At 46.1% G+C, this 27,213-nt stretch overlaps 1 protein-coding gene across 1 annotated transcript; it reads right to left on the reverse strand.

Annotated features, from left to right (window-relative positions):
• Positions 1 to 18,333: 18,333 nt before the first annotated feature.
• On the reverse strand, positions 18,334 to 20,184 carry LOC142802914 (uncharacterized). Its single transcript, XM_075887998.1, has 3 exons — positions 20,040 to 20,184; positions 19,283 to 19,439; positions 18,334 to 18,859 (listed from the first exon to the last, which is right to left on the reverse strand). The coding sequence occupies exons 1-3, from the start codon at positions 20,182 to 20,184 to the stop codon at positions 18,334 to 18,336; spliced, it is 828 nt and encodes a 275-aa protein (XP_075744113.1).
• Between the last annotated feature and the right edge of the window lie 7,029 nt (positions 20,185 to 27,213).

A 27,213-nucleotide genomic window follows, 5' to 3' on the forward strand; every position in this document is an offset into this window, starting at 1 on the left:
CTTACGCCCTAACATCTGAATTACCGATGTGTCAACGTGTGTACACGTGTACGCGTGTCTAGAGGAAAAGTTTTCACTTCGTACGTGAAGGGATTTCCACACTAATAATGTCATGACTAAACATACATAATTGTTTAACCCTTTTACCCTTCCGTACAAATTTCTGTCTGCCCTAATTGAGGGAGGTGATTATGGGAACACCCAGACACAGGCGGCTGAATTGACAGATAGATAGATAGATAGATAGATAGATAGATAGATAGATAGATAGATAGATAGATAGATAGATAGATAGATAGATAGATAGATAGATAGATAGATAGATAGATAGATAGATAGATAGACTGATGTGGTCAAAAGATTGAACATTCGCATGCTCGCCGTAATTGTCCGCCACCGCCAATGTCCATAACCACAATCGCATGAAATAATAAAAACAAAGTAAATGAAAACACTAATAACAAAATGGGATTCAAACACGAGTGTCCTGCGTGCCAGCCCAGAATTCAATCACTGCGTCATGCCTGTAACTGAAACCCCTTTGCAAACTTGGCTTAGGCAGGCTTGATGTCGGGAAAATAATTACATGTAGTTTGAGTAATAAAGTGTTTTAGAACCACAGAGGAACAATCAGGTGCCACATAATGTGAATTGCGAAATGAGTGGGTCGTCAAATTCTTCAATCCTTTACAAAAGCTTGATCTTGTTCACCTGTTAACTGTGCCACATATCCATTGTGGGGATTACAAAAGCTTCTGGCGTAATTCTTCATTGTCGTCAGCGACAGCACAAAAAAAGGAAGCGCATTTTTTTTTTTTTGCAAATCAGCAGTGGGTACTGCGCTTCTCCAACGAAATACGGATGATGACGCAGTGAATGATTGCGTTCTTCACAATGATTTATGGTGTTGTGGGCACCCTGCAAGTGTGCTTGCAGCAGCTACAAAAAGTGTTAAAACGGCTGTGAAAGGCCGCTCTTCCACATTTTGCTTGGACAGTGCTGCGTTTTCCGTGCAGGCCTGGCGTTTATTTGTTTTGTCTGGTACACATGTCTAAATTAAGAGTTCATGTAGCTCAAGAAATGAAGGGGTGCTCTTTTTACATGAATTATATATATCTTCCAGTCTTAAGGAAGTTTATCACACGCGAAATGCAATATTGAAGTGTAGCATTGCGAGGATAATAACTTCGGTTCTTGTCTGCTTCTCTGTTTTCGCCAGATGAGTAGGAGACTTATTTTTCCAAGTACACCAACGGGACCTATGGGGGATCGGACCAAATCTTGTATCAACCGCATATTACCAGGACGCTCATGAAACTATTCAACAATAAGGCTGTTGGCAGGAAAGGGCTACAATACCTAGTCGCGTGGGCACTCTACAGGCAGCTAGTCGAGTTTACTGACCCACAAATGTTACTTCGTGGTCGGACTGCAACCGACGCCTGTTACGATCACGTCAAAAAAAGTGCCGCCATATCCACGAAGTGAATGATGATGAGTGGGCGAAGCTCTGGAGGAAAACCTGGTAAACCATGAATCTTCCGTACATTTTGCCTACTCGATTTTATTACAATTCTCCCCCTAGCGTACGTCGCCGCACTAAATCGAACGATTGCCTTCCACCAATGACACGTGCCATATGTGACATCATTCCTATTTTATAACATCTCGCATCTTTCATCATCAACTACAAGTACCGCCGTCTAGTTTATAACAACTTGCATCTTTTCATCATCAGCTACAAGTCCCGCCATCTAGTGAGCACTGAAAGAACTAAACGAGAGGTGGCTACATGCAGGAGACGGTGCCGCCATCTAGTGAACACTGCAAGAACTAAACGAGAGGAGGCGACATACAGGAGATGGTACCGCCATCTAGTGAACACTGCAAGAACTAAACTAGAGGTGGCTACATACAGCCCACGCCTTAAGGAGCTTCGCCCCTAAAAGTCATGAATTTGGCAGTCACCAGCCCCATCTTTCAGTCTGGTAAGTGTATCCATGAGAAATTCTATGGTATTATGAAACCCGTAGTCATTGTATCGTTGCTTTGAGAGTAGAAACGTTGCGATTCCTTTATCTGAGGTTGAGCAGATATTCGGTCAGTGCGGGTGCCATAGTTTTAGACGACTGCAATGTCCCTTCTCACGCACCAAGAATCCTTCGGCACGTTAATTGCTATCGCACATCCTCCCTGGATTAGCCGTCTTTTAGCAACGCGACAACGTCATCTGACAACTTCACGAAATCACGCTTCTGAAAAACGTTTGTAATAGCGCGTTAATCTAGAAAAGACGGCACATACATATACAGTAAATAGCACAGGATTCCAATTGTTTTATTGTGCTGCCGATACCAGGTATGAATGCATGTGCTGGGCCAATGTCAAAAGTAAAGAAATAAGGCAAAGAAAAATAAATGAGCAAGTAACGCAGTGGGTGACAACGACAGGTCTTGAACACCAACTTTCTAAAAACCTTAGTTCATCTTCGGTCAATAAAAGTGGTTGCATGCTGAACCATCCATCTCCTGCGCACACCACCACTTGCAATAACCAAGGATGAACTAAGGCTTTTAGAAATTTGGGGATCAAGACTTGTCGATGTCACCCGTGCTCTACACGCTAATTGCTTTTCTCTTGCCTTATTTCTTTTCTTGAGCGTCTAGATCTCCGCACGTATTGATACCTGCTATCATCAGTGGAATAAAACAGTTGGAAGTCTGCGCTCTTTACCTTCTTCATACCGTCTTTTCTAGTTTTGCGCGCTCTTACATACACATCGAAATGAGCCAACTTGCCCAGCAAGCAACCATCCCTGCCTCTTAAGACCTCAGCGCATGACGTAGTGGTGTGATGTGTTTTACGTACTAACGGTACATTTTGTACTCTTTGTATTCACATCATTGTGGGATGGTAGATTATTTATTTGCGAGACATTTCACAGTTTCCTCGTAACAGATACTTTAATAACAATCACGCGTGTACGTAGGGACTTCGGATGCAAGTGAACTTAGCCGTTGGTGCAAGTGAAATATTCATTGGCCCCAGTATGTATAAGATAGGGTGTCTGACGCAATCGTTTAGTTTCAATAGAACATTCATTAAGGAGATTTGTCTGCCGTCATTCTGCCGCCAGGTCATTCTAAAAAACCGAATGTTGCGCGAGGTAATATTTCAATGTTCACAACGTTTTGCGCGAAAAAAACGGCATGTGTGTGCTCTCTTCCTTCTCCGTTTCTTTTGTCTTTTTAGCTAAATGCCATCCACTTGGTCATTTTTTTTTATTTCATCGGCAGCGCAACTGTAAAAGAAACGGCAAAAAGATACCGAACTTTGGTTCAGAAATGAGCGAGGGGTTACAATGTGGTCCTGCATTCACACATAACATTTAAAATTTACAAACACCATCTTCCAAAGAGTCGAACTCAATGAATTCAACAGCAATAGTAATTGTTGGGCATGAAACAATGTTTGAACGAAATCTTTTTAGACTACCTCGCAAGCCTGGATGCTTTGCAATCACTTCATTTTCACTTTACTTTTTACTTACCGAGTGTTGTGGATGTGCGATGCATCTCTGGTTTTAAGTGTGATAGTGTTTATTGCCAGCTAGACATAAAAAATAACTCTTATTTTGTGTACTCTTCTTTACTACTTTTCAAAAAGCACAGTACAGTGATAAACCGCACACGCAGAAAAATTTACGCGATAAATATCGCACGTCCAACAATTTTGAATGACGGAAGAAGTTATGTATTCGCGCATAAAAATGCACAAACCCATATTTGTCTGAAAAGTTAACGAACATTACATGTAAACATGTATACATATTCAACAAATGTTGCCACAATAATGATTTTTTTCTGGTACTGTAGTAAGAGGTTATAGTAACGTGTAGCACCTGTTACACTTCGTATGCTCAGGTTCTGCGTTAGCCTTAACATAATGGCGGTAATACAACCAATTATGCGGTTCAAGGTATCATGACGCCATTCTTATATTGTCTAACCATATGGTGTAGTAGCGCAAATTCACGGCGACAAAAAGGACAAGAAAACACGACACTCGCTACACTACACTCGCGTTTTCTTGTCCTTTTCGTCCCCGTGAATTTGCGCTATTACACCATATGGTTAAATGATGTCTCACCAACTAGCCCAGCTCTCAACCCTACTGAATCTTATATTGTCATAAAACGTTTTCCCTCTACACTTTGTAGTAAGGACGCTGAAACCACCTGAGCGCGCAAAATACGCAAATGACGACAGACGGCAGCAAAAACTGCCTTATCATCTTTATGTAGTGTTTTGTAACGGTATGCTGTAAATAGATTTCATTAAAACAGTATGCCTACATGATTATTAACTGAACAGAGATTCCACTGGACTTGCTAAGAAAAGTGGAGGATATGGTGTCCAATATTCGCCGCACATTCCAGAAAGCTTTCGAATCCTCAACCTGGATTGGCCGTGATTTTCGTGAAGCGGCTATACGCAAGGTAAACAACGTAACAGCTTACGTAGGAAGCCCCGGCAAGCAACTAGACCCCGAGTATGTCGAAGCGGTTTACAGTAAGTATTTTTTACTACGCTCGTGCCTCGCGTAGTGAATGACTGTCGATGCCTCAAGATTCCTTCGGACGCTAGTGGCCAGAGATAGCCCACGCTATCACAAACCCTATTTGATTTTGTGTAGTACAAAAAAAGACAGATGAAAATGTTACTTCACACTTCGCACGAAGAAATTGTTGATGTAATCAGCTGTTGGAAATTCAGAAGTGGTAGCTAGAGTCAGATTTGTAGCGAACAAAATGCATTTCTCAGAATCATTTTTATTCTTACATTGTAGCAGATAAAACTTAATACAACCAGTATCGATTGTTTTGACACATCTTTCTAAAGTTGTTGCCTCGTTGTAATGCCCATGAAGGCTGCAGCGAAAATTATATCTATGGAACTCTTATATGCGTTAACAAGTGCACGGAAAATGGAAAAAGGACAACTCAAAATGCCAGAGCCGCGCGCCTTGCACTCGAGGCCAGAACAACGATCTGCCATTGTGTTATCTAATCACCGGTGCATCACAGCCTCTTCAATACAGAAGGCGTCAGACCAAACATAATGGTTTCTAGTGCTCGCGTGACCACTCAAATAAACGCGACAATTATCTTCCTCTGTATAATCATCACTGACTAAGCTCAAAGAAACGCGAAGTGTTAGAAACATTGAGCTTTGGTCTACGCGAAGCGTTGTTTATATTTTTTTTTGCGAGGCTGAAATTAGAATGCATCAAAAAGAAGCAATACACGGGCGTGTCAATATAATGATCCTATGTTATTTTTCTTGAGCTGCTTTGATTTGTTATATTACTTAAACAGTCATGATGATTCTAAAGAGATCTTTAGTTATTACTGTAACTACAATGGAAATTTCGACTAGTAGTTCAAACGTTGCTTCACTGGTTTAATAGAACGACAGTCGCTTATTATGTAGTACTTTCATGCTACGATTACGCTGTGTAACCCGGAAAATAGTAGGTTCGGGTCAGACTGGCTTTATACGCGCCCGCTATCCGTTGGGCTTGAAGTAATGTAAGTCTACGAGTGTTTATGAACACATATTTTACACACATTGTTTTATTCAGCACATTGATGGTGCAATAACTTGAACGTGTTGATACACTTCAAGCAACACTGCCCATGTGATGGATCATGTAAGCGCGTTACAGTAACTTTCTTGCCAGCTTGCCTACTCAACTTTCTCGACATGTTGGTGACAACAACAGACGTCTTTTTTATATAAAAACGACTCGACGTATTTTGTCGCCAAAGCATTTGGACTGATATATAACATGGCCAACGCACGGAAATGGCTTAGCTTGTTGAGCGTGTGCGGCACAACAACGCATATGATCACAACTTCTTTCTTTATTTAATTATTTTATTTATTTATACATACTGCAGCCCTATTCAAGGCTATCGCAGGAATGGGACGTTATATTGCCACGTTCCATTTCCCAAGTTTTTGTTATCGTTCCAAAACACCACACGATTCTCAGCGCAAACCGCGCCTGCAGTTTTCGAGAAGGTTCCGGACTATAGTAGATCATTTCGATAAGATCACGCCCACTGTGCGAACGGTACAGATTGTTCTGGAACCTATACGCCAGCGATAACGCTTGAACATTCGACGGCAAGAGTATAAATGCCGACGCGCTTCGCCGCTTGTCAGTTGTTGATCGAAGGCCGACGCTCCGTTCGCGGGTCTAGCTGTCTCTTCTCGAGTCCTCAAGTGAGACCCGGGGTCACGTCACGCGGACGTCGATCCCAGGGTTTCAAGTCGGCAAAAGAAGTCTACGCGGCACCGGCGTCTAGTACGCGCGACCGCCGCCCCTGGGTCTCGGGCCTTGCTGCCTGGAGCCCGCCTACCCCATGCCAGGAGGAGGTGCAAGGTCCCCGGTTCACGCCCGCCATCTCGGAGTCCCCCTGCTGTCCACCTGGTACCACCAAGACCTGCGCGGCACTCGCCTCGGCTGAGCCGCTTCCTACCAGAGTGCAGCTCGACTGCACGTTACAAGTCACCCACGAGCCACGCCCAACCGGCGGCTTGCGGGGTCCACCCACCAGAATGGCCACGCCATTTGAACTCCCGGTGAGGGAGAATTGTTTCATGTTTTCCGCGCCCGAGGGCGATATCTCCGTCGATGAGTTAATTGACGCAATTGAAGAGACAGCTGGTGACGACAGCGTATTAGTACTGCAACATATGGGGGGCGCAAAATTTCTTGTATGCACCCGCAATGCTGGCCAGGCGACGAAGCTAATGGTGGCGGAAGGATTTGAAGTGAACGGGGCGAGGGTGCCAGTAGAGGCAGTCGGGCCGCCGGTTATATATGTGAACGTTTACCGTTACCCCGCTTTTCTATCAGACGAGGCCCTTAGCAAAGCCTTAGCCCAGTTTGGTAAAGTGAAGGGCATTTCCTTCGCCACGCTAGCCACTCGCCAGACCAAGTTAAACGGGGTACGTGTGGTTAAAATTGAGATGTGCCGCCCAGTCCCCAACTTCATCACTATTGCGGGGCACAAAGTCATGTGCGAATACAGAGGCATGCGCCGGGTGTGCGCGCGTTGTGGTGAAGTCGGCCATATGGCGACTGCGTGCACAACGGCGTACTGTAAGCGGTGCGGCACCTTCGGCCACGATACTTAGGGCTGCTCGGCAGACTGTAAACGTTGCGGGGGTCACCACGGAACACGCGAGTGCTTTCGTAAGCGGTCATACGCTTCGGCCGCCCGCGGCTTCCCCTCGCTATCTGAATCCGCTTCGTCGCACTCTCAGTCAAGCGGCCCTGCCTCTGCCCGAGCAACTAACTCGCCGCGTATGCAGGTCCTTACGTCCAGGTCCGCATCCCGCACAACCGAGAGGGGATCCCCTTCCGGGGACCGCGACTTAGACTCCGATCTGACTTCAGGCAGCGGCATGGGCGATCCGTCCGCCAGTGAGGGGGAGAGGCCCGGGAGTTTTGACGAGGCTACCACCAGGTCGATTGAAACAGAGTCTAGCGATATCGAGACGGATTCGGCGCAATCGTCCCCCCCCTAAGCCGCCTTCACCGTCGGCGAGCCGGGATGACTGCGGGAATTCGCTGACCGCGGCTGAACAACCCCCGAGTCCAACGAGCAGGGAGAGGCCCTCCTTGCTTTATCAAACATACCCGTCAACGTCCGGGCCCCAGTGACCAGCGCGGCCTTGGAGGCCGGCACCCAAGACCCTGCCGGCGACGACGCCCCCATAAAAAGTAAAGGGTATTGCTTTCTACCCGGCGACAGCGAATGCGACCATGCTGCACTGACTTCCTCCCCCGCCTCCCATTCGGCACGCCCAAGCCGGAAATCGGACGCGAAAACTGGACCGATGGCCACTGGGCTAGAGCAGGAGAGCTCGCTCGCGCTCACGAATACGCCCTGATGACGATAAGCGGTATCTGGGTGAGAGGGCAGCCAGCAAGGAGGCCCGGCAGGGTAGACCCGGGCCAGCAGGCCAAAGCAGTGATAGCGACGCTCCACCACACGCGAAGGCTCAGAAGCTCGAGAAAGACGGTGTAGGCAAAGGGGAACCACCACCCAAGCCCCGAGACGCAAGTCACTGAAGCGGCGCGCCTGCCCTGTCGGCTTCACGGCCCTTTTCCCTTCCTCTCGTTCGCTCTGGCCGCACTATGTCCCACTTGCCTTCCCTTCTCCTTCTTGTGCAGCGCCCTCCTCGCCCCTTTCTGTCGGCACGCGGCTGTCGGTTATCTTACTCGGTGCATTCGCTCACCCCTCTTTCCTGCTCCCCTCCAGCGCTTGGCATCGTGCCCAATCGGCGGATGACGGCCACGCTGCTTGCTAGCCTCGATACTTCCCGCATTTTGTTTTCTTCTTTTTGAGGTTTTTGATGGCCTTTTTTAAATTGGCTACGTGGAATATCCGAGGGTTTAGAGATAGGGCGAAACAAGCAGCCATCCTAGGTTTCGCTAGGAACCAGAACATAGACCTCCTCTTTATTCAAGAGGCGAATTTCCGAACGCCGCTGGATGTGGTTAATTTCCGCAGAGATCATCAGACCGACGCCTTTTTCTCTCTGGCGACCACGAGAGCATGCGGGGTCGGAGTAATATTTGTATCAGGCAGATTTCGATCAAAATCCCATTGTATTGTATTTTCGGGGCGAATGGTCGGTACATAATGATTGACATTTTCATCGAAGGCAAAAAGATTCGCATTGTGTACGTCTATGCCCCCGTGACAAGAAAACATACGAATAAGTTATTTCAAGAGATGCACGAACTCCTCCTAGAGCCCATTCCCCACGTACTGGTCGGTGATTTTAATTGCGTGGTAAATTCTTACCGGGACGTGAGGGGACCAAGCCAAGGAAGATCAACCTACACTGCAAAGAGTTGGTGAAAACCCTTCGGCACCTAAACCTCTCGGACATATGGGTACACCTCTATAAAGACCGCTTCGTAGCAAGCCGTACCTCTAGATCACCAGGAAGTAGAATAGACCGGATGTACTTTCCGGACCTCCTCCTCCCTTTGGTTGAAGGATGCGAAGTACTCACGCTCCCGGCCAACCTGAAAGAGAAGACGGATCATGCCCCGCTTGTCACGATGGTAAAGGGATCCCTCGGCCCGCACTCTGATAACAACAGCTGGAGAATAGACGCAGAGCTGCTGAGAAATGAGGCTTGCGTAGAAAACTTGAAAGCTGCCATCAGCGTATCAGTAGAAAATGCCGCACATATTACCCCCCCTCTGTGGGATAAACTTAAGGAAGAATGGAAGGCCCTGTTACAAAAAGAAGGCAAAGCCAGAAAAGGACGTCATACACAAAATATGAAAGAACTTCTTCGCCGAATGCAGATCATCAAGGCAGCCGACACGTTGACCTCTTGTACAACAGAGTACCTGACCTCGCTCGAGGAGCAATACAATCAACTCCTCAGAGATACCATGAGGCGACCTAAAAGGGAGCATGGACTGTTGGGCACGGCGACCGGAGTCGATGTGAGGGAAGTACGTGGAAATGGCTGTTTGCGAATTACAGAGGCAAAGCGCTTAGACCTGTAACCGACGACCCAGCAGAAATTGAGAACATCTTCAGAGAGTACTTCAGCATACAGTTCCAAGACACCGAACCAATAGACACCAATCGGGGACCCAACCATGTCAAAGAACTTTGCAAACATCTGCAGCGAATTAAGGAGGAGGAGGAGCCAGCAACCCTTAGCGCTGAAGTCTCCCCTGCAGAGCTTCGCAAAGCCATAAGAAGCATGACGCCCAATTCTGCCCAGGGCGCTGATGGCCTGACTGCAGCCTTCTATGTGACTTTTCTCGAAGTTCTCGAAGAACACGTGCTCGCGATGGTAAATGCGATCTTCAGGTCCTTTAAGAAACCCGACTCCTTCGGAGTGGGTGAAATTGTCCTACTACACAAAGAGGGTTCACAACCAAACGAGCCCACGGCGTGGCGTCCAATCACGCTTTTGAACACTGATTACAAGCTGGTAGCCACTATACTGAACAACATGCTCAAGCTCCTGTTACCGGACATCATTAGCCCGTACCAAACGTGCGCGATTCCAGGAAGGTCGCTTTTTGCGATCCTCACAGTGATCCGTGACTCTTTCGAATACGCGACGACAAGAGGTTTCAATGGTGTTTTCATTTCCCTAGACCAAGCTAAAGCTTTTGACAGGGTACGACACCATTACCTCTTCGACGTGATGCAAGAGTTTGGCTTACCGGTAAGTTTTATAAAACTGGCAAAAACTTTATACGAGGACCTAACCTGCACCGTTCTGGTAAACGGAGTCGCAACGCCGGCATTCAAGTATAGCAGAGGCATAAGGCAAGGATGCCCATTGGGCCCGACCTTTTTTGTAATGTCGTGCGAGCCGCTGATCACAAGTGTTATTGCGCATGAAGGCATTCGGGGCTTCCCACTGACGGGCCAGGAGCAGGTGAAAGTGCTGGCATACGCGGACATTTCCCTGTTTGTTAGGGATGAAAGCAGCCTCCAAGCCTTCAGCGCGACGTTCACAAGATACGCGCAGGCATCCGGAGCGGCGATAAATGCGGACAAGAGCAAGGCGATGCTATTTGGAACTTTCCCTAGAGAAGCCCTAGGAAACATCGAAGTGGTGTCCATCGTTAAAGTGCTGGGAATCTACTTCTCCAGTGAAGGGGTGGCACCAGCCACGTGGCAGAGAGCCCTCGAGAGGGCAAAGCAGGCAGCTGCCCGCATTCGCCTCCTAAACCTTACGTTACGTGAAAAAGCGCTGGCAGCAAGGACAACCGTTTGCGCGTTTGCGTTCTACGCCAGTAGGGTAGCGGTGATCCCTAGGAAAACCGCGAGCCAACTGAATGCCGTGATCACCGATTTGCTATGGGAAGGGAAACCAGCACCAGTCAAGCGACACCTCCTTCAACTACCCGAGGACAAAGGTGGCCTCGGCCTCCCACACGTACAAATGACCAGCCAGATACTGGCCCTCAAGATTACCCGCATGCTTTATTACGCAGCGAGTTACGTTGGGAAGAATCTAATCAACTACTGGACAAGCACCATCACGCACTATCTGGAAAACCACAAACACACTGGCGCGCGCGCGGAAGCGCCCTCACACTTTTACAGGATGGCGGCAACTACGACAAAGATCATAGAAAAAGAAGCCCCGAACTGCGACATTGACAAGGACCCACGCGCCCGAATTGTCGAAGCGATAACAGAAAACCAGTTGTCCGAAGAAGAAAAGGAGCACATCAAAAGCCTAGGACTGTGCAAACAAAAAATCAATAAGTACCGACCGCGCGAAGTACATGACTTCGAGTGGAAGCGCAAGTGGCAAGTTTTTCCCACGAGACATCGCCTGCACCGTTTCGGCATCACGCCGAATAGCCAGTGTCCTAATTGCCGCGCTGAGGAAACGATCTCCCACGCGTTGTTAGAATGCGGGGCGGCCAAGTCGGTATGGCGCCTGGTTGCGAGGTGCTTCAGCATCCGCCCTCCCCCGGCCCTCGAAAGGAATAGGGGCTGCTTCGCAAGGCTGGTGATTTCCATCACACTCTTTGTTATTTGGAAACGCCGGTGCCTTCCTGAGGTAAAGAACACTCCAGTGAGAGCGGCCTACCCAGCACTAGCCATGATGAGGCAGAAAATAGTGCAGTACTTGGCCAAGCAACTGGAAGCTGGCGGGGAGGACCAGTTCCTTCGCCGCTGGCACACAAAGTTTTTTTTCGTCAGAGGTGCGAAACTCCGTACCCCCATAATCCCCTACTAACTCCTTCTCCCCAAAACATTGTGTTACAAGTGTATGTATAGCGCCAGTCGAAGTATTGTAAATATGCCTACCCATGTTCACGATCTGTTGTAAATATATGTATATGTGATTGTAAATATGTATTTGTGTTTTTTTACGAATGTATGCGTAGTTTAGCACGAACTTGTATGTATGTATGTGTACATGTATGTATATATATATATATATATATATATATATATATATATATACATACACACACATATATATATATATATGTATATATGTATATATATATATGTATATATGTATATATATATATATATATATATATATATATATATATGTATATATATATATGTATATATATATATATATGTATATATATATATGTATATATATATGTATATATATATAAGTATATATGTATATATATATGTATATATATATATATGTGTATATATGTATAGATCTTTGTATGTGCCGCTAGTTTCCTCTATGGATAATGGAGTTTGTATGCCCCATAGTGCACAAGAGGGGTGTCTAAACGAGCACTGTATGAATAAATGATGTAAATAGTTTTTTTTAGTTTGAAGTTAATAAACTTCTCTTTGTATCAGTCCGAGACTGCTATCTGTGCGAGACTGCTGCTGTAATTGGACTTTCCGTTTACCGGGCACAGGTTCGCCCAAATAAACAGTTAAATCCCAACACGAAGTCTCCTGTCTTCGGCCACGTGACGACCCCGTGACAATATAATACTAGGCAACAGAGAAAAAATACAGAAAAATAATACAAATCGTGTAGCAAGTACACTCGTAACAAAGCAAAAGTAAAAATGAAGTTAATTATGGGTCAGTAATATATTCATCGACAGCAACAATGAAGTCGGTTAGTGGTAAGGAGCGAATGCTACCAGGAAGGGAATTCCACAGTTCTATTGCACGCGAAAAAAAAACTGTATTTAAAGGTATTAGTACGAGCAAAGAAAGGTGTTACATTCAAAGCGTGGGAACTGCGGGTACAACTATCATCAGTAACTGTGATGAGGTTACCTTGACCAAGGCCGGAGAAGGAGTTAATAATTCCGTACAAAAAAAGTTGAAAGCTTCGTTTTGGTATATCGCGATAGTTGTGATGGGAAGTTTAATGATTGAAGGGCTGTGGTCGGTGAGAAGTTTCGGCTATAGTTATGAAAAATGAAACGGATAGATTTTCGCCGAATGTTATCTAGCAAGCTCATTTCACAGTGTTTGTAAGGGAACCGAACTATGGATTCATATTTGAGAACAGGGCGAATGAGTGATTTATATAAAAGCAGTTTGGTATCTCGAGGGGCGTTAGGTAAAGTGCGGCGCAAATAACCTAATTTTTTTAGCGCTTTACATGATCACTGTGGCTAGTCCATGAAAGGCGCTCGGTTAGAATTACTCCTAAATATTTGTACTGTGAAACTCTATTGAGCTGGGTGCCACCTAGAAAATAGTCAAAAGAGAAGGGGTTGCGCCTATTGGTAAAAGACATTACGACTGTTTTAGTGCAGTTAACGTTCATTTGCCGCGTGTCCCACCAGTTGCAGAAAGACGTGAGTGATTGCGAGAGATGGTAATGATCGTCAATGGAGTTGATAGTTTCATAGAGGACGCAATCGTGTGCGTAGAGTCTTATTTTAGATGAGATGATATGAGGTAAGTCATTACTGAAAAGTAAAAATAATAAAGGGCCTAGAACAAATCTCTGAGGAACACCGGATGTGACGTCAATGGGAGATGAATCTGTTGAGCTGAAAGAAACGAATTGTGAGCGCGAATGAAGAAATTGTGAGCGCGAATGAATTGTTTCTATCAAAGAAACAATGCGAGGGTTATCGAGAATGAGGTTTAGTTTTAACAATAGCATAGAATGAATGACGAAATCAAAACGTTTGGAGAAATCAATGAAAATGGCATCTATTTGGTTACCTAGGTCTAAGTTATAAGCAACGTCATGCATGAAATCGACTAATTGTGTTACAGTACTATATCCGCGACGGAAACCTTGTTGAGCTGATGATAGGATATTATTAGAGTCAAGGAATTTGATTATAAGTTTGTAAATGATGTGTTCTAAGATCTTGCAAAAATAAGGTGTAAGAGATATTGGTCTGTAATTAGAAAGAAGTTTATCGCCTGATTTATGGAAGGGAAGTACTTTGGCAGATTTCCATGATCGTGGTACTACACCAGAGTCCAAGGATTTCTGAAAAATTAAGGTAAGGTATTTTGCTGTCCATAAAGAGTATCGTGAGAGAAAAGAATTAGGAATGCCATCAGCACCGGTACATTTTTAGTATCAAGTTTCAGGATAAGATTTAAGACACCATCCCAACTAATTGCGATATTTTCTAGTTCATCATTCTGAGAAACATACCTAAACTCCGGAACTGCATGGTTATTAAGGGTGAAAACAGATTGGAAGTATGAGTTGAAAGCATTCGAAATGACATCAGGGTCGTTGGTTATAGCATCGTTGATCTTAAAACAGGTACTGCCAGTCGTACTAGGCGATACTGACGTCCAGAACGTTCGAGGATTTGATTTTAAAAGTTGAGAAAGTTGCACTGAAAAATAGAAATCTTTAGCATTTTTAGTAATAGTGCGAAGTTCATCCTTAGCTTTTTCAAAGGAGACGCGAGCCTCGGGATTAGATTGTTTAATTTTACGCAGCCTGCTAACACGTCGTGATAGGTGCAAGATATCGCGGTTAATCCAAGGAAGCTTATTGTTTATCTTTTTTGTTTTCATTGGAACGTGGCAAGTTATGCATGACCTCACTAGTGACTCAAAGTAATCGATAAGCACGTCAACATGACACTCGGTACTGAGCGACACAAAATGATCAAGATTAGCTGCCAGGGCGTCAACAACAACCGTATCATCAGCTTTAGAAAAATCATATGTGGTACAGCTGAAACGTTCATGTGGAATGGGACAGTTAATGTGCACGAGGACTGCATTATGATCTGAGATATCTTCTAAGATCTCGTATGTGACACCTAAATGAGCAAGACTGTTACTAACAAACACTAAATCAAGAATGGAGTTCTGCCGAGTATTTTCATGAACTAGTTGTATTAGGTTATGTGACAAGGAAAATGTAACGAGATCCCTACAGACAGGTGTACTAGAAGTGGAATACGTAAGTGAAGGCCAGTGAATGCCGATGGTGTTGAAGTCCCCTAGAAGTATCAACTTCGAACTATCCAGGTGATGCTAATGTACGAAATGTGAGAGATCGTCAAACAGATCGTTAGGGCCATCAGGAGGGCGATAAATGCCACACATGGTTGAATTCTGCTAATTTATTTTTAGATTGAACCAAACTGATTCAATGTTAGGGGGACCAGAAAGAGCCTCAAAACTAAAATCTGAGTGTAAAAGCAAGGCGACACCGCCCCCTTTTCTATTCTGGCGATCACAACAGAGAGCAAGGTAACCAGGAGGCGTGAATTCAGAATCGTGAATTTCATCGTGAAGCCATGTTTCCGCGATGCATATAACATAAGGAGAACATGAATAAAGTAGCGAAAATAATTGGGGAAATTTCTTAGTAATGCTTCTGGCATTAACGTTCAAAAACGCAAGATTGGAGGCGGGTTGATAGGACGGTCAAGGCAGCGATGCAGATGCTTTAGTCGTTCTGGCATTGCTGTCAGAACCACGAGCTATTATTAGTCTGTTTGAGGGGCCATCCCGATTATACCGAACGTTATCAATAAATAAATTATCAAACCTCATCTTGACAATTGATCCGTTATTACGATGCTCAGCTGAAGCGTCCCATAGCTTTTTACGTACGGCGCGTACTTTCGAGGAGAAGTCTTCGGGCAGTTTTATATCAGAATTTTTGAACTTGTAAGCATTCTTTAGCAGTAATAGTTTGTCATTGAAATCTAGCAATTTCAAAATGACAGGCCGAGAACGTCCAGGACGTGTTCTACCTAACCTATGGGAACGTTCAACACGTGGACAATCAACGGCAAGCCTGTTGAACACGTTCCCTACCTTGAAATGCAGTGTGTCACGATTCTCATCCTTATCTTCTGGTATACCATGAGTAATGATGTTGTTCTTTCGCGAACGGTTTTCAAGATCATCAAATTTAGCCGTTATGTCAGCCACTGTGCGTTTTAAGCACACAAGTTCGGAACGAAGCTGCTCGGAATCTTGCTCAGTCAGAGCTTTGGAGCATGTGTTTTCGAGAGCAGTCACACGCAGTTCCAAGGCGTCAAAACGTGTCTTCAGAGTATTTTTTATTTCGCATATGTCCTGCAATAAATTTTTCTGGCAAGTAACTAAATCGGAAAGAACCTTCACGAGGGAAGGGTTATCACAAACTGACACTGCCAGCTCGACCGACGACTCAAGAGCGCTTAGAGAATATTCACGTGACTCGTCATGCTATGTTCACACTATGGTCGTAACGTGCGTAACAGCTCGTTCGGCGTATCGAACGCAACGGCTATAAAAAGCGTTGCCGCAGTTATGCCGATACCTTTGTTCACATTTACAGCTACGTGCATTACGATTTTTACGATAGGCCAATCATATTTGTCGCTGTAGAATCGACGTCACTAGCGGTCCAATATGGCTCCCATCAACACGCGAGCGCTGGCCGAGTTGGAAGAAATTCACGCTCAAAATGAGCTTATAGTCGTGTATTCAATCGCCCGAAGACGGCGAAGGCGACAGAGAAGAGTTTGGGTGCGCCAAGTATGCCTCGACAGGGCCGTGGATGGCGACTTTCACAACCTTCTCGTCAAGCTCCGACTTGGAGACGCTGCGATGTTTCACAATTTCATGCGCATGTCGCCCCAGCAGTTCGACTTCCTTGATAACTTAGTGAGACCACTCATCGAGGTTCGGAGCACACATCTCCGTTCTGCCATTTCGTCGGCGGAGCGTCTCGCAATAACACTCAGGTAAGCACATTGATGCGTGAAAGCAGCAAAAGTCCATGCAGATACGTATTTAATATGGGAGGCTGCCAAATAAATGAAAAACTATCTGAATGTTTGGTTTAACTTGATAATGAGACAGATTAAATATAATTAAATTCGTATTACTATATGAGCAGATATTGTATTTTTCAGTTTCAAGCATTGTGTTGCACACAATTCCTAGTCGTTCGCTGCAATTTGGCCTACGCGTCTCCTATATCCGGTGGCCAATAGAGCACTGTTTTGCTTAATGGCTTGGCCGTAATTACTCGTAGTGGGGTTAGCTTTTTTGCCAACTTCATACATACCTCCTTTTTTTTTGGTTTCTGGCCACTGGTAACAGCTACCAGTCTCTCTCGTACAGCTTCCGCGTCGGCAAATCGACAATTTCGCAGCTTGTTCCGAAGGTGTGCCAAGCGATATGGACCGTTCTTCAGCCTAGATTTCTAAAACCTTACATGAGCAAAGCATAGAGGCTATTGCAGAACAGTTTTGGTGCAAGTGGAACTTCCCTAACTGCGCCGGAGCGATTGATGGAAAGCATATTCATTTAGATGCACCACCAAACTCTGGAACATTATATTTCAATTATAAGCAAGGCTTCAGCATTAACCTGATGGCATCCTCTGATGCAAGCTACAAGTTTACATCGGTCTATATAGGATGCTACGGACGTGAAAGCGATGGTGGTGTGTTCGCGGCGTCGCAGCTGGGAATATTTGTGGATAATGGCCACAAGAATTTGCCCGCTCCTTGCGCACTCCCAAAGGCCCAGTGCTCCCTTACGTGTTTGTGGCCGATGACGCCTTCCCTCTCAAGACAAATTTGATGAAGCCGTACCCTGGCACGCAAGCGGCCAACAGTGCAAAACGGATCTACAACTACAGGCTCTCAAGAGCTCGCAGGTGCGTCGAGATTGCTTTTGGCGTTATGTGTGCACGCTGGAGGGTGTTGAGGAACCGGATGAGCCTTCTACCAGACAATTCCATCCTCATGGTAGCTGCCTGCTGTTGCCTACACAATTTCCTAATGCAGGAGGGAAGACAGGTTGGTGGCTACTGTCCTCCGCAGTTCGCAGACACCACTGGAAGCTCAGGAGAGCTCATTTCAGGTGACTGGAGGAACTCCACCCCACCACTTCCCCAAGCGTACCGACAAGGTTCGAATACCTACTCAAGGAGGGCAGCAGACGTTCGCGACAGCTTTTCCAGCTACTTCCATGGGCCTGGCGCAGTGCCATGGCAGTTTACCTAAAGGAAGAAGTCTTGGCTGCATGTATTGTTTACTTTTCAACTGTTTATTACACATGACAATTTATTTTGATGCGTTCGAGAAGCCGCTTATGATTACACTCAGAAAAAAATCACCAGCAGAAAGAAGCGTGGATATGGTTGCTATGTAGAAAACAGCACAGCTGAGCTCCACCATAAACAAATAGAACAATCTCCCCCCAAAATGCACTGGCAATAAAATACTGTTTACAGCACTTCGTGTGTCTTTTTCAAACACCTTCACTGTCCTTTCCCGGCTCACACGTTGGGAAAGCAGCTTCCACTAACAACTTGTGATCTTTGTCATTTCTTTCTTGCGGTCTTCTAGCCTAGCTAGGAGTGGCTTCATGCTGAGCAAAAAAAGTTCATCTTGATCAGTGTTCGAATATTTTAGTTCATTCAGCCGCTTCCTATTTTCTGTTAGGGTAGCAACCACTAGCTCATCAATGTCGACTTGGTTTCTTTTCTTTGAGGAAGTTTTCCTGGTGCCTGTAGGTGCGGTGGGCCTTGCAGTGGCACACGCGCTTGAATCTGCCTCGCTTCCTGGAGGTCGTTGATGGTCGTCTTCAACAACTTCATTGTCAGACAGTGAGCTTGGCTCAGCTACTTGGTCGTCGACTTCTAAGACGTATGCAGCTTGGCCAAGTGAATTGTCGCGAGTTCGATCGGTATCTTCGCTGCTGTCCATATACATTGACTGAAGAAGTTCCTCTGCCGACGTGCTTGAGTTACTGCTTGGGGTAAACGTATTTGGAGGTCGTACTTCCGGTGGCAAATGACGGGGTCCTCCTTCCATACTGGACACAGTACTGCATCAAAAAAAAAAAAAAGAGAGAACAACATATGTGACCGCGCGTCAAGTATTCAATCAAAAGGAAAAAATACCATGCACTCTGTACTACTTTATTTGATGCGAATGATTTCAAAATTATTCAAACGTAAACAATGAGTTCAATTAAAAATAATATTGAAATGCACGCAGTGACGTTTCGTATTTAAACGGCCGGTGTCGAAGTGTATATCAGGATGCTGAAAATATCTTTCTCACTTCATCGCATACAACTAGTGCACACGAATAGCATGAATTTGATTTGAAGACTATTCCAGAGAGAAGTGGTGAGAGGAAAAACGAGAGAGGAATCGGGGCAGGTATATCTACAGCCCTGCTTAGCGGGCGCTCAGCGCACCAACTTGCAATGAGCAACTTAAAACGCCAACGTCAGATAGCTTGCCTTCTGCTCTGGATGGCGTCGTTGAGGAACATGAGGTTGTCGAAGAGGGCCCATTGCTTCTTTGCGGCGTCGGAGCCGCTTCCGGATTTCACGTACGCCTTCCGAAGCCGGAGAAACTTCTGTCGGAGGCTGTGCCATCGATGTTTGTTATCAGGCACTGCACGAGTGAAAAGAGAAAAGAAATACACGGTACCCTGAAATAATTGCTACACATAGAACTCTGTAGCTATCAAACCTACAGGCATGACGTGGAAAAACAATACAGATCGTTAGCTCGAATACTTTTCTCGAATACATTTAACGACGAAAGCATGATTTAACCAACTGGTAAAATTTCAATCCACTATTTCTGTGACAATTTTGAAACTGATATCATGTTATTTACAGCTCATTAAGCTCTTTAGCTAGCCCATCACTGTGTTTGGTGCAGTGTTCTGCTTTCACGGAATGCTCCAAATTCACATGCACCGATCAGACACCCACGTTGGTCATAAATACCCTTCCTAGCTATTTCACTTAGACAGTATCACAATGTTTACAAAACTTTGTATGGAGTAAAACTGGATATCATAAAAAAGCGCCAAGGGAGTGAACACGCGAATGAGCGAATTTACGCACACGGCACGGAGATAGCCATAGACCGCGGCAGCACAGACACTGCCGAACGATGCTGTCACCGAGAAAAACGGCTCGTTTTGACGACAGTACTGCTAACGCCACTGTCGAGCACGCAAATGGTAAATTGATTCGCACTTACCGCTTTGTCCGAGTACTCTGGACACCTGCTCCCATGCATCTCGCTGAAGTTGTTTATCCCGGTACGTCTTCAAACGCTGGTCGTACAGCAACGGTCGCCGGCGCACTTCTTCTATTAATAAATCGTCGCTAGCAAGCGAATCCATTGCGCACATTTTTCACTTCCCAGAAATGTCCAACGACTAAACCACACCAAATGAAGACAGTACGGCAGGCAGCGCGGGACAACTTTTTACGCACGTTGCGAGCAAACAAAGCCAACCCAATCGTCACCGCGGAATGGCGAAGTAGCACTTCCCGCGCCGGCAGCTACCGCCATCGCCTCCGCGATGCTGCTGCAGCCGGGAGGACGGAAGTCCCGTCAGGTCTCGTGACCGGTTGTTGAAAACCGAAAGCTGATCGGTCATTGGCTGTGTCGTAACGGTCGTAGTATCGCAGTCGTAAAAGTTGCCTAGCCTTTAACACTCTCACCCACGATTTATGCGTTCGTTGCGAACGTTGGTACCTTTACGTTCACAGTCTGAACTAGACGCATACGCTTGTTGTGCTTCCGCTTACGCGTGTTATGAAAAATCGACGCCTTACGACCGTAGTGTGAACATAGCGTCAGGTTTACTCAATTTTGAAGCAGCCACTTTCTTTGGGCCTGGGCTAAGCTCAACGTCCCCGCTCAGGAGTAGGTGACTGAGGCAATCAACGACATGGGAACAGTAGCACAAAAGACCAATACGCGAATAACCATGTGGGCAACACAGCAGCAGCAAGAATCGATCATCAGACCGGATACAGCATGAGTTGTCGAGGTAGCATACCTGTGGAAACAAGAAGATGCATTTAGGCAACATGCCGAGGCTGCTGCTGCTGCTGCTGCATTGCCCACTGTGGAGATGTGCGAACGACCGGGCTTTTATACTGGTGATGCCTGACGTCACCGATGTGGTGGCGTCACTTAATGGAGCTGCGATGATTGTAGCGTCCACGGGTGTGCGCAAGATCCCAGCTGTGTCAAGCAAACACGCCGAGAAACCAAGCCGATGTCGCTCTTCGCTGAGGGGGCTATCCCACAGCAAACCACCGGTGATCGCCACGTGTGCGTCCGAACTAGAGATTAAACTAGTGCTTGGTCTCCGCAGTTATTTCAAAATCAATTCACTCATCGCTGTGATCTGGTGGATAGAGTATTGAGCTGCAGACCCGCAGGTGACGGAAACAAATTCTGGACGTGACATTTACACTTTTATGGAGGCGAAAGTGCTTCACACCTGTGTACTTAGATTTAGGTGCACGTTCAATAATACCAGATGGTAGAAATTTCCAGAGCCGTCCACTATCACGTTTCTAATCACCCCAAACGTTATTAGTAATATATTATCGATTGCCACTTGAACAGGTAACATGTTTAACTGCAGATACTTTTACAAAAGACAACGGAAGATTTCGAGCCACATTGAATAGGAATGCGAAAGAAATGCGGCCCTTCAGTATCTACTGAAATGAAATCAGATTAAAACTTCTGTATTCTCTCCCCTGAGAGAAATACTTCTACACGTTTTGTTGCAAGTACAGTACATCGTTCGGGGTTGATTACATCTTTCTGTACTATGTCAGTTTGAATTTCCGTTCCTGGCATGTATTCACGAGTAGATTGCTCACAACAACAGGAAAAAAGAAATTGTCCCTGGATCATGGCTTGACAGTGCGCCCTCCCACCACATATACACACCTGTACTGCAGTATTGACAGAACTTAGACAGTAAATACTAACAGCATTGCAAAATAAAGCCGAAAACGAAAACTAAAAAGCACGATGCACAATAATTCGCGCAGTGTTACCAATATATTGTATTCCACTTTACATTCACTGTAGAGCCAGGCACACACACACAAACACAAACGCACTCACATATGCACATGCACTCAAGTCTTGCCGTTTATCCTCCGTATGCGCTAATTACCCAGCCCATGTCCATTACATTCTTCTTAATTTCAACTCCGATGTCCTAAACCCCCGTTTTTTCCGTGGCCCAATCTACTCTCCTCCTGAAACTGAAAATTACAACTCTCATTTACCTTTTCATCGCTTACTTCGTCGTCCTCCATTTACGTTTAAAGCAATGTGCAAGAGTTTAGGCAGAGAAGTGCGATTTGGGATACGTGAGAGACAGGCATTTGTAAAGAAATACCCTGCTTGGTACAGATGACCGCGGACCTAAACCATGAGAGTTAAATAAGTAGAACATACTCGGCGACAACATTTGTGGCAGCACAACCCAGGCTAGGAAGCCCAAGCAAGCCCTTTCTTACTTCGCTTCTGCATGTACTCCATACCATAACTTTGTGATCGACTTGTAACCATCACGTGGGGTGCACGAGTGCAATATTTGGTTGAGTATTTCATAACTGTGCCTATAGAAAGCCGAAGAAACGCATGGTGGCGCTGCGACTGTGAACAGACAGCGCCACCTTTGGTAGGAAAGTAGAAACCAGTGGATGTATAGTATAGCGAGCGTTTTCACTTCCCTCCAGTGCGCTGCGCTCGTTTCCGTGCTCGTGCAGGGAGCGCGCGCGGCGTTTGAGTCACCTCCCACTGTACCGCCTGCAGTGGGACTTCATTATGACCTCTCAGCTAGAGAGGCACTTCCGAGAAGCGAATCTTACAAAAGGAGTAAAGCTTATTGGTCAAGTTTGATTTGGAGCAGAGGACAGAATACTAGGACGCCCATGTCACTGCGAAATATATTTCTCGGGTCCTCCGTGATAATACCGTGTACGTCGAATGCCTCGGGGTAAGTCTCATTCTGCCGACATTAAGCCGCTCACTCTATCGATGTGCTGTGTCAACGCTTATGGAAACCATACATTTGTTTCCTCCACTACGGCGTCTCTCACAATCATATGGCGGTTTTGGGACGTTGAAACCCACATATTGATCAATATCAATCAAAACCATATAATTGTTGTTTTGATGTGGTGTTTAGCAGTAGCAGCCAATATACTTTTATGTGCAAACGTTTGCGCCATGCTAAACAATAAAAAAATAAATTTACACGGTCATGGCATTAAAATGTCTGAGAAGATTTAGAAATATGTTCTCCGTGCGAAGGGAGTATGACCCGTTATTATATCCGCGAAGGAGCAAGCTGATGTTTAACCACAACAAGACAAGTTGAAGTGCTCACCTCATTTTGTTTTATTCGGCTCTCGTGTCATGCTTGCTCTATCTTTCGCGAACGCGGCTGTGTTTACCGGCTCTGACTTGCTGAAAAACTGATACAGCTTTACACGTGGAGGGCATTCATTGGTGTTGTCTGGATTGCTGTTGCAGCCCACAACACAACAATACTTCAGACCTCGCTGACGCTTTTGTGGGGCCGCTTTTTCTTTCAAAGGCAACTTCACACAGCGAGCGTCTCGTTTTAGCGCTGCGAGCTGACGGCACGATGCCCAAGTACCCGCACCGACTGCAAAACGCTTTGCGCGCGTGGCGCACGCGCTCTCGTTTCGGCGAAACACACCGACTCGCAACCTTTCCCGCGTCTCTCCTCAAGAGTTCCGGAGCTCACCACCAGAGCCAGGCGCGGCGTTGTCATCGCTCGGAAAACTTGAGCTTCGGTTCCCTATTGGCCTCGAGGACATACCATGGCACCACCTACGTGATGACGTCACTCATAGGATGCCGGGTTGTGTTGTCTGCTAGAACACCGAATTTTCTGCGCTTTTGCTGTGGACACCGCCAGTGCTTTCTTTGTTTTGAAGCTCAGCGCTTAAAAAAACGGTAGAAACTGATAATAGGGGCAAGCAAACTACGAATCGATGCCCATGGTGGCACTCTCGTGTCTAATTTTCATCGTAAAACTGCGACTGAGAGCCAGTGCAGCCTTGGGGGACGATGCAAGTGGTGTCGCGAAAGCAAAGCTGCCGTATTTCACAGTTACTATACTTATCTGCGACGTCAAAACGGTCGCAGTGCTGGCCTCTCTAGCGGAGCCTCTCGCGGCCAATGCTTTCTTCCGAATGTGTTTTTTCAGCAAACCCCGAGGGTGGCTTAAGTGCCCCTTAAGTTGTGTGAGACGTACATCCTGAACCGTTGGAAATGTTGATCCGTGTGCAAACAATACCTTCATAACCCCGCGTTCAGCAATAAACGCGTCATGTCAACGATCTGCAAGGATGAAGCGAGTAGTGCCTTCAAGCAGGCACACCCTGCCTGAGATGCTTGCTTACGTATTGATGTCTATTTCTCTTTTCTACATACCAATTCAAAAATCTTGGTAATATTTTGTATAGTACATTCACCATTCCATAATGTCGTCTTGTAACGTCGTTCTGGGAGTGCAGTCAAGTTAAATTTCCTCAACTGCCAAACTATTTCAAAACTTCTGCGACTTTTGTTGTTGTCATCATCCATTTCGCCAGGTGACGAACATGGCTCTTTATTTATTGTGAAGTGTGTATATAGCAACAGAGCCACCATTGGGTGACAATACATTCTTTATCGCCATCCACAGAACCTTACCCGGATGCGCCACTTGACATACTGTTCCCGACATGAATAAAGGCCCTCTCTTTATCATCACACTACATTTGGAGTGACCAGACTACGCCACTCTTCGGAGAGCACACTTACAGCTCTTACTATTCACGTGCGCTCAATGACTTCACTATACTGAATGTCAATATGCTTCGTCCATTCGCGTATGCAATCGGGCCGACAGCACTCAACTATGCTGGGGTCGGTATGGTATGTAAAATTTTTTACTTGCATTTTCCATGTGCACGGATGCTCATATTAAAAATCATGTTCAACATGAGAAATATCTTCTACGAAATCCCCCCCATCAGCTCAGTGCCGCGTGATTACCGCATAACAACATTGAGCGAATGTATCGATTACAAAATTGTAAGTTAACTACGAGAAACTTCGTCATCGGATCAAAATAGATTGAAAAATTGCTTTCATCATTCACAAAACAACACTTAACTACAGACAGTACAAACCACATATCACAAGGAATATTTAATTTTTTTTTTGGGGGGGGGGGGCTGGATTGTGGCAGTTTCCATGCAACTTAGAGCAGAGGCTATTGACGCTCAAAAATAAAAAGAAAACATGAGGATACATCATCAGCCAAGCAGAAATTCAGGTACAGCAGGAGTGCGTAGCTTTCGTACAATAACTGAAATATGCAATCCAAATGAAGGTTAGAGAACACTGCCGGCAAACAACGCGTTCGAAGTTTTGGGATCAGATAATTGTTAGATGCCGTGCATGTAATAGAAGCATGGTGTTATATCGAAATAGTGCCTTCAACAAAATGAACACAACTTTCCGAACATATAATGATGCCAGACACAGCCTCTATTGATGAGGAGGCGAGCCTTCCTCAGGGGACCAACTGCTTTCCTGAGCCTTCGCATTTAAAACGAGGTTCAGAAAATAAACCTACGCCACAGAAAATCATCCATCCATCCATCCATCCATCCATCCATCCATCCATCCATCCATCCATCCATCCATCCATCCATCCATCCATCCATCCATCTATCGGTCCGTCCGTCCGTACATACATCCATTCATCCATCAATCCATCCATCCATCGGTCCGTCCGTTCGTCCGTCCGTCCGTCCATCCATTCATCCATCCATCCATCGGTCCGTCCGTCCGTACGTACGTACGTACATCCACCCATCCATCCATCCATCCATCGGTCCGTACGTACGTCCATCCATCCATCCATTCATCCATCCATCCATCCATCGGTCCGTCCTTCCGTCTGTCCGTCCATCCGTACGTACGTACATTCATCCATCCATCCATCCATCCATGTTCCATCCATCCATCCATCCATCCATCCATCGGTCGGTCCGTCCGTCCGTACGTAAGTACATACATCCATCCATCGGTCCGTCCGTCCGTCCATCCGTACGTACGTACATCCATCCATCCAACCATCCATCGGTCCGTCCTTCCGTCCGTCCGTCCGTGCGTGCGTACATCCATCCATCCACCCATCCATCGGCCCGTCCATCCGTCCGTCCATACGTACGTCCATCCATCCATCCATCTTTCCGTCCTTCCGTCCGTTCGTCCGTCCGTACGTACGTACATCCATCCATCCATCCATCGGTCCGTCCATCCGTCCGTACGTACGTACATCCATCCATCCATCCATCCATCCATCGGTCCGTCCATCCGTACATACGTACGTACATACATCCATCCATCCAACCATCGGTCCGTCCATTCGTACGTACGTTCATCCATCTATCCATCCATCCATCGGTCCGTCCGTCCGTCCGTCCATCCGTACGTACATTCATCCATCCATCCGTCGGTCCGCCCGTCCGTCCGTACGTGCGTACGTACATCCATCCATCCATCCATCTATCTATCCATCTATCAGTCCGTCCGTCCATCCGTCCGTCCGTCCGTACGTACATCCATCCATCCATTCATCCATCCATCCATCGGTTCGTCCGTTCGTCCGTACGTACGTACGTACATCCATCCATCCATACATCCATCCATCCATCGCTCCGTCCGTCTGTCCATCTGTCCGTCCGTACGTACATACATCTATCCATCCATCCATCCATCCATCCATCAGTACGTCCATCCGTCCGTACGTACATCCATCCATCCATTCATCCATCCATCCATCGGTCCGTCCGTCGGTCCGTACGTACGTACATTCATCCATCGGTCCGTCCGTCCATCCGTCCATGCGTACATCCATCTATCCATCCATCCATCCATCCATCCATCCATCCATCCATCCTTCCATCCATCCATCCATCCATCGGTCCGTCCGTACGCACGTACGTACATCCATCCATCCATCCATCCATCTATTGTCCATCCGTCCGTCAGTCCGTACGTACATCCATCCAGCCATCCATCCATCCATCCATCGGTCCGTCCGTCCGTCCGTCTGTACGTACATCTATCCATCCATTCATCGGTTCGTCCGTCCGTCCGTCCATCCGTCCATCCGTCCGTACGTACGTCCGTCCATCCATCCATCCATCCATCCATCCATCCATCTAATGGTCCGTACGTCCGTACATACATACATACATACACACACACATACATACATACATACATACATACAAACAAACAAACGAACAACGGTCTATCCGTCCAACCATCTATTCATCTGTCTATATATTAG

This window comes from Rhipicephalus microplus, chromosome 3 (genome assembly GCF_043290135.1).
Source record: "Rhipicephalus microplus isolate Deutch F79 chromosome 3, USDA_Rmic, whole genome shotgun sequence".
NCBI lineage: Eukaryota > Metazoa > Arthropoda > Arachnida > Ixodida > Ixodidae > Rhipicephalus > Rhipicephalus microplus.

Excerpts from the sequence above, each read along its gene's own strand:
- LOC142802914 (XM_075887998.1), bottom strand. The coding sequence starts at position 20,184 with ATGGATTCGCTTGCTAGCGACGATTTATTAATAGAAGAAGTGCGCCGG. Across the intron at positions 19,440-20,039 it reads CAGAGTACTCGGACAAAGCG|TGCCTGATAACAAACATCGA; the intron begins GTAAGTGCGAAT and ends TCACTCGTGCAG. Across the intron at positions 18,860-19,282 it reads GACGCCATCCAGAGCAGAAG|TACTGTGTCCAGTATGGAAG; the intron begins GCAAGCTATCTG and ends TTTTTGATGCAG.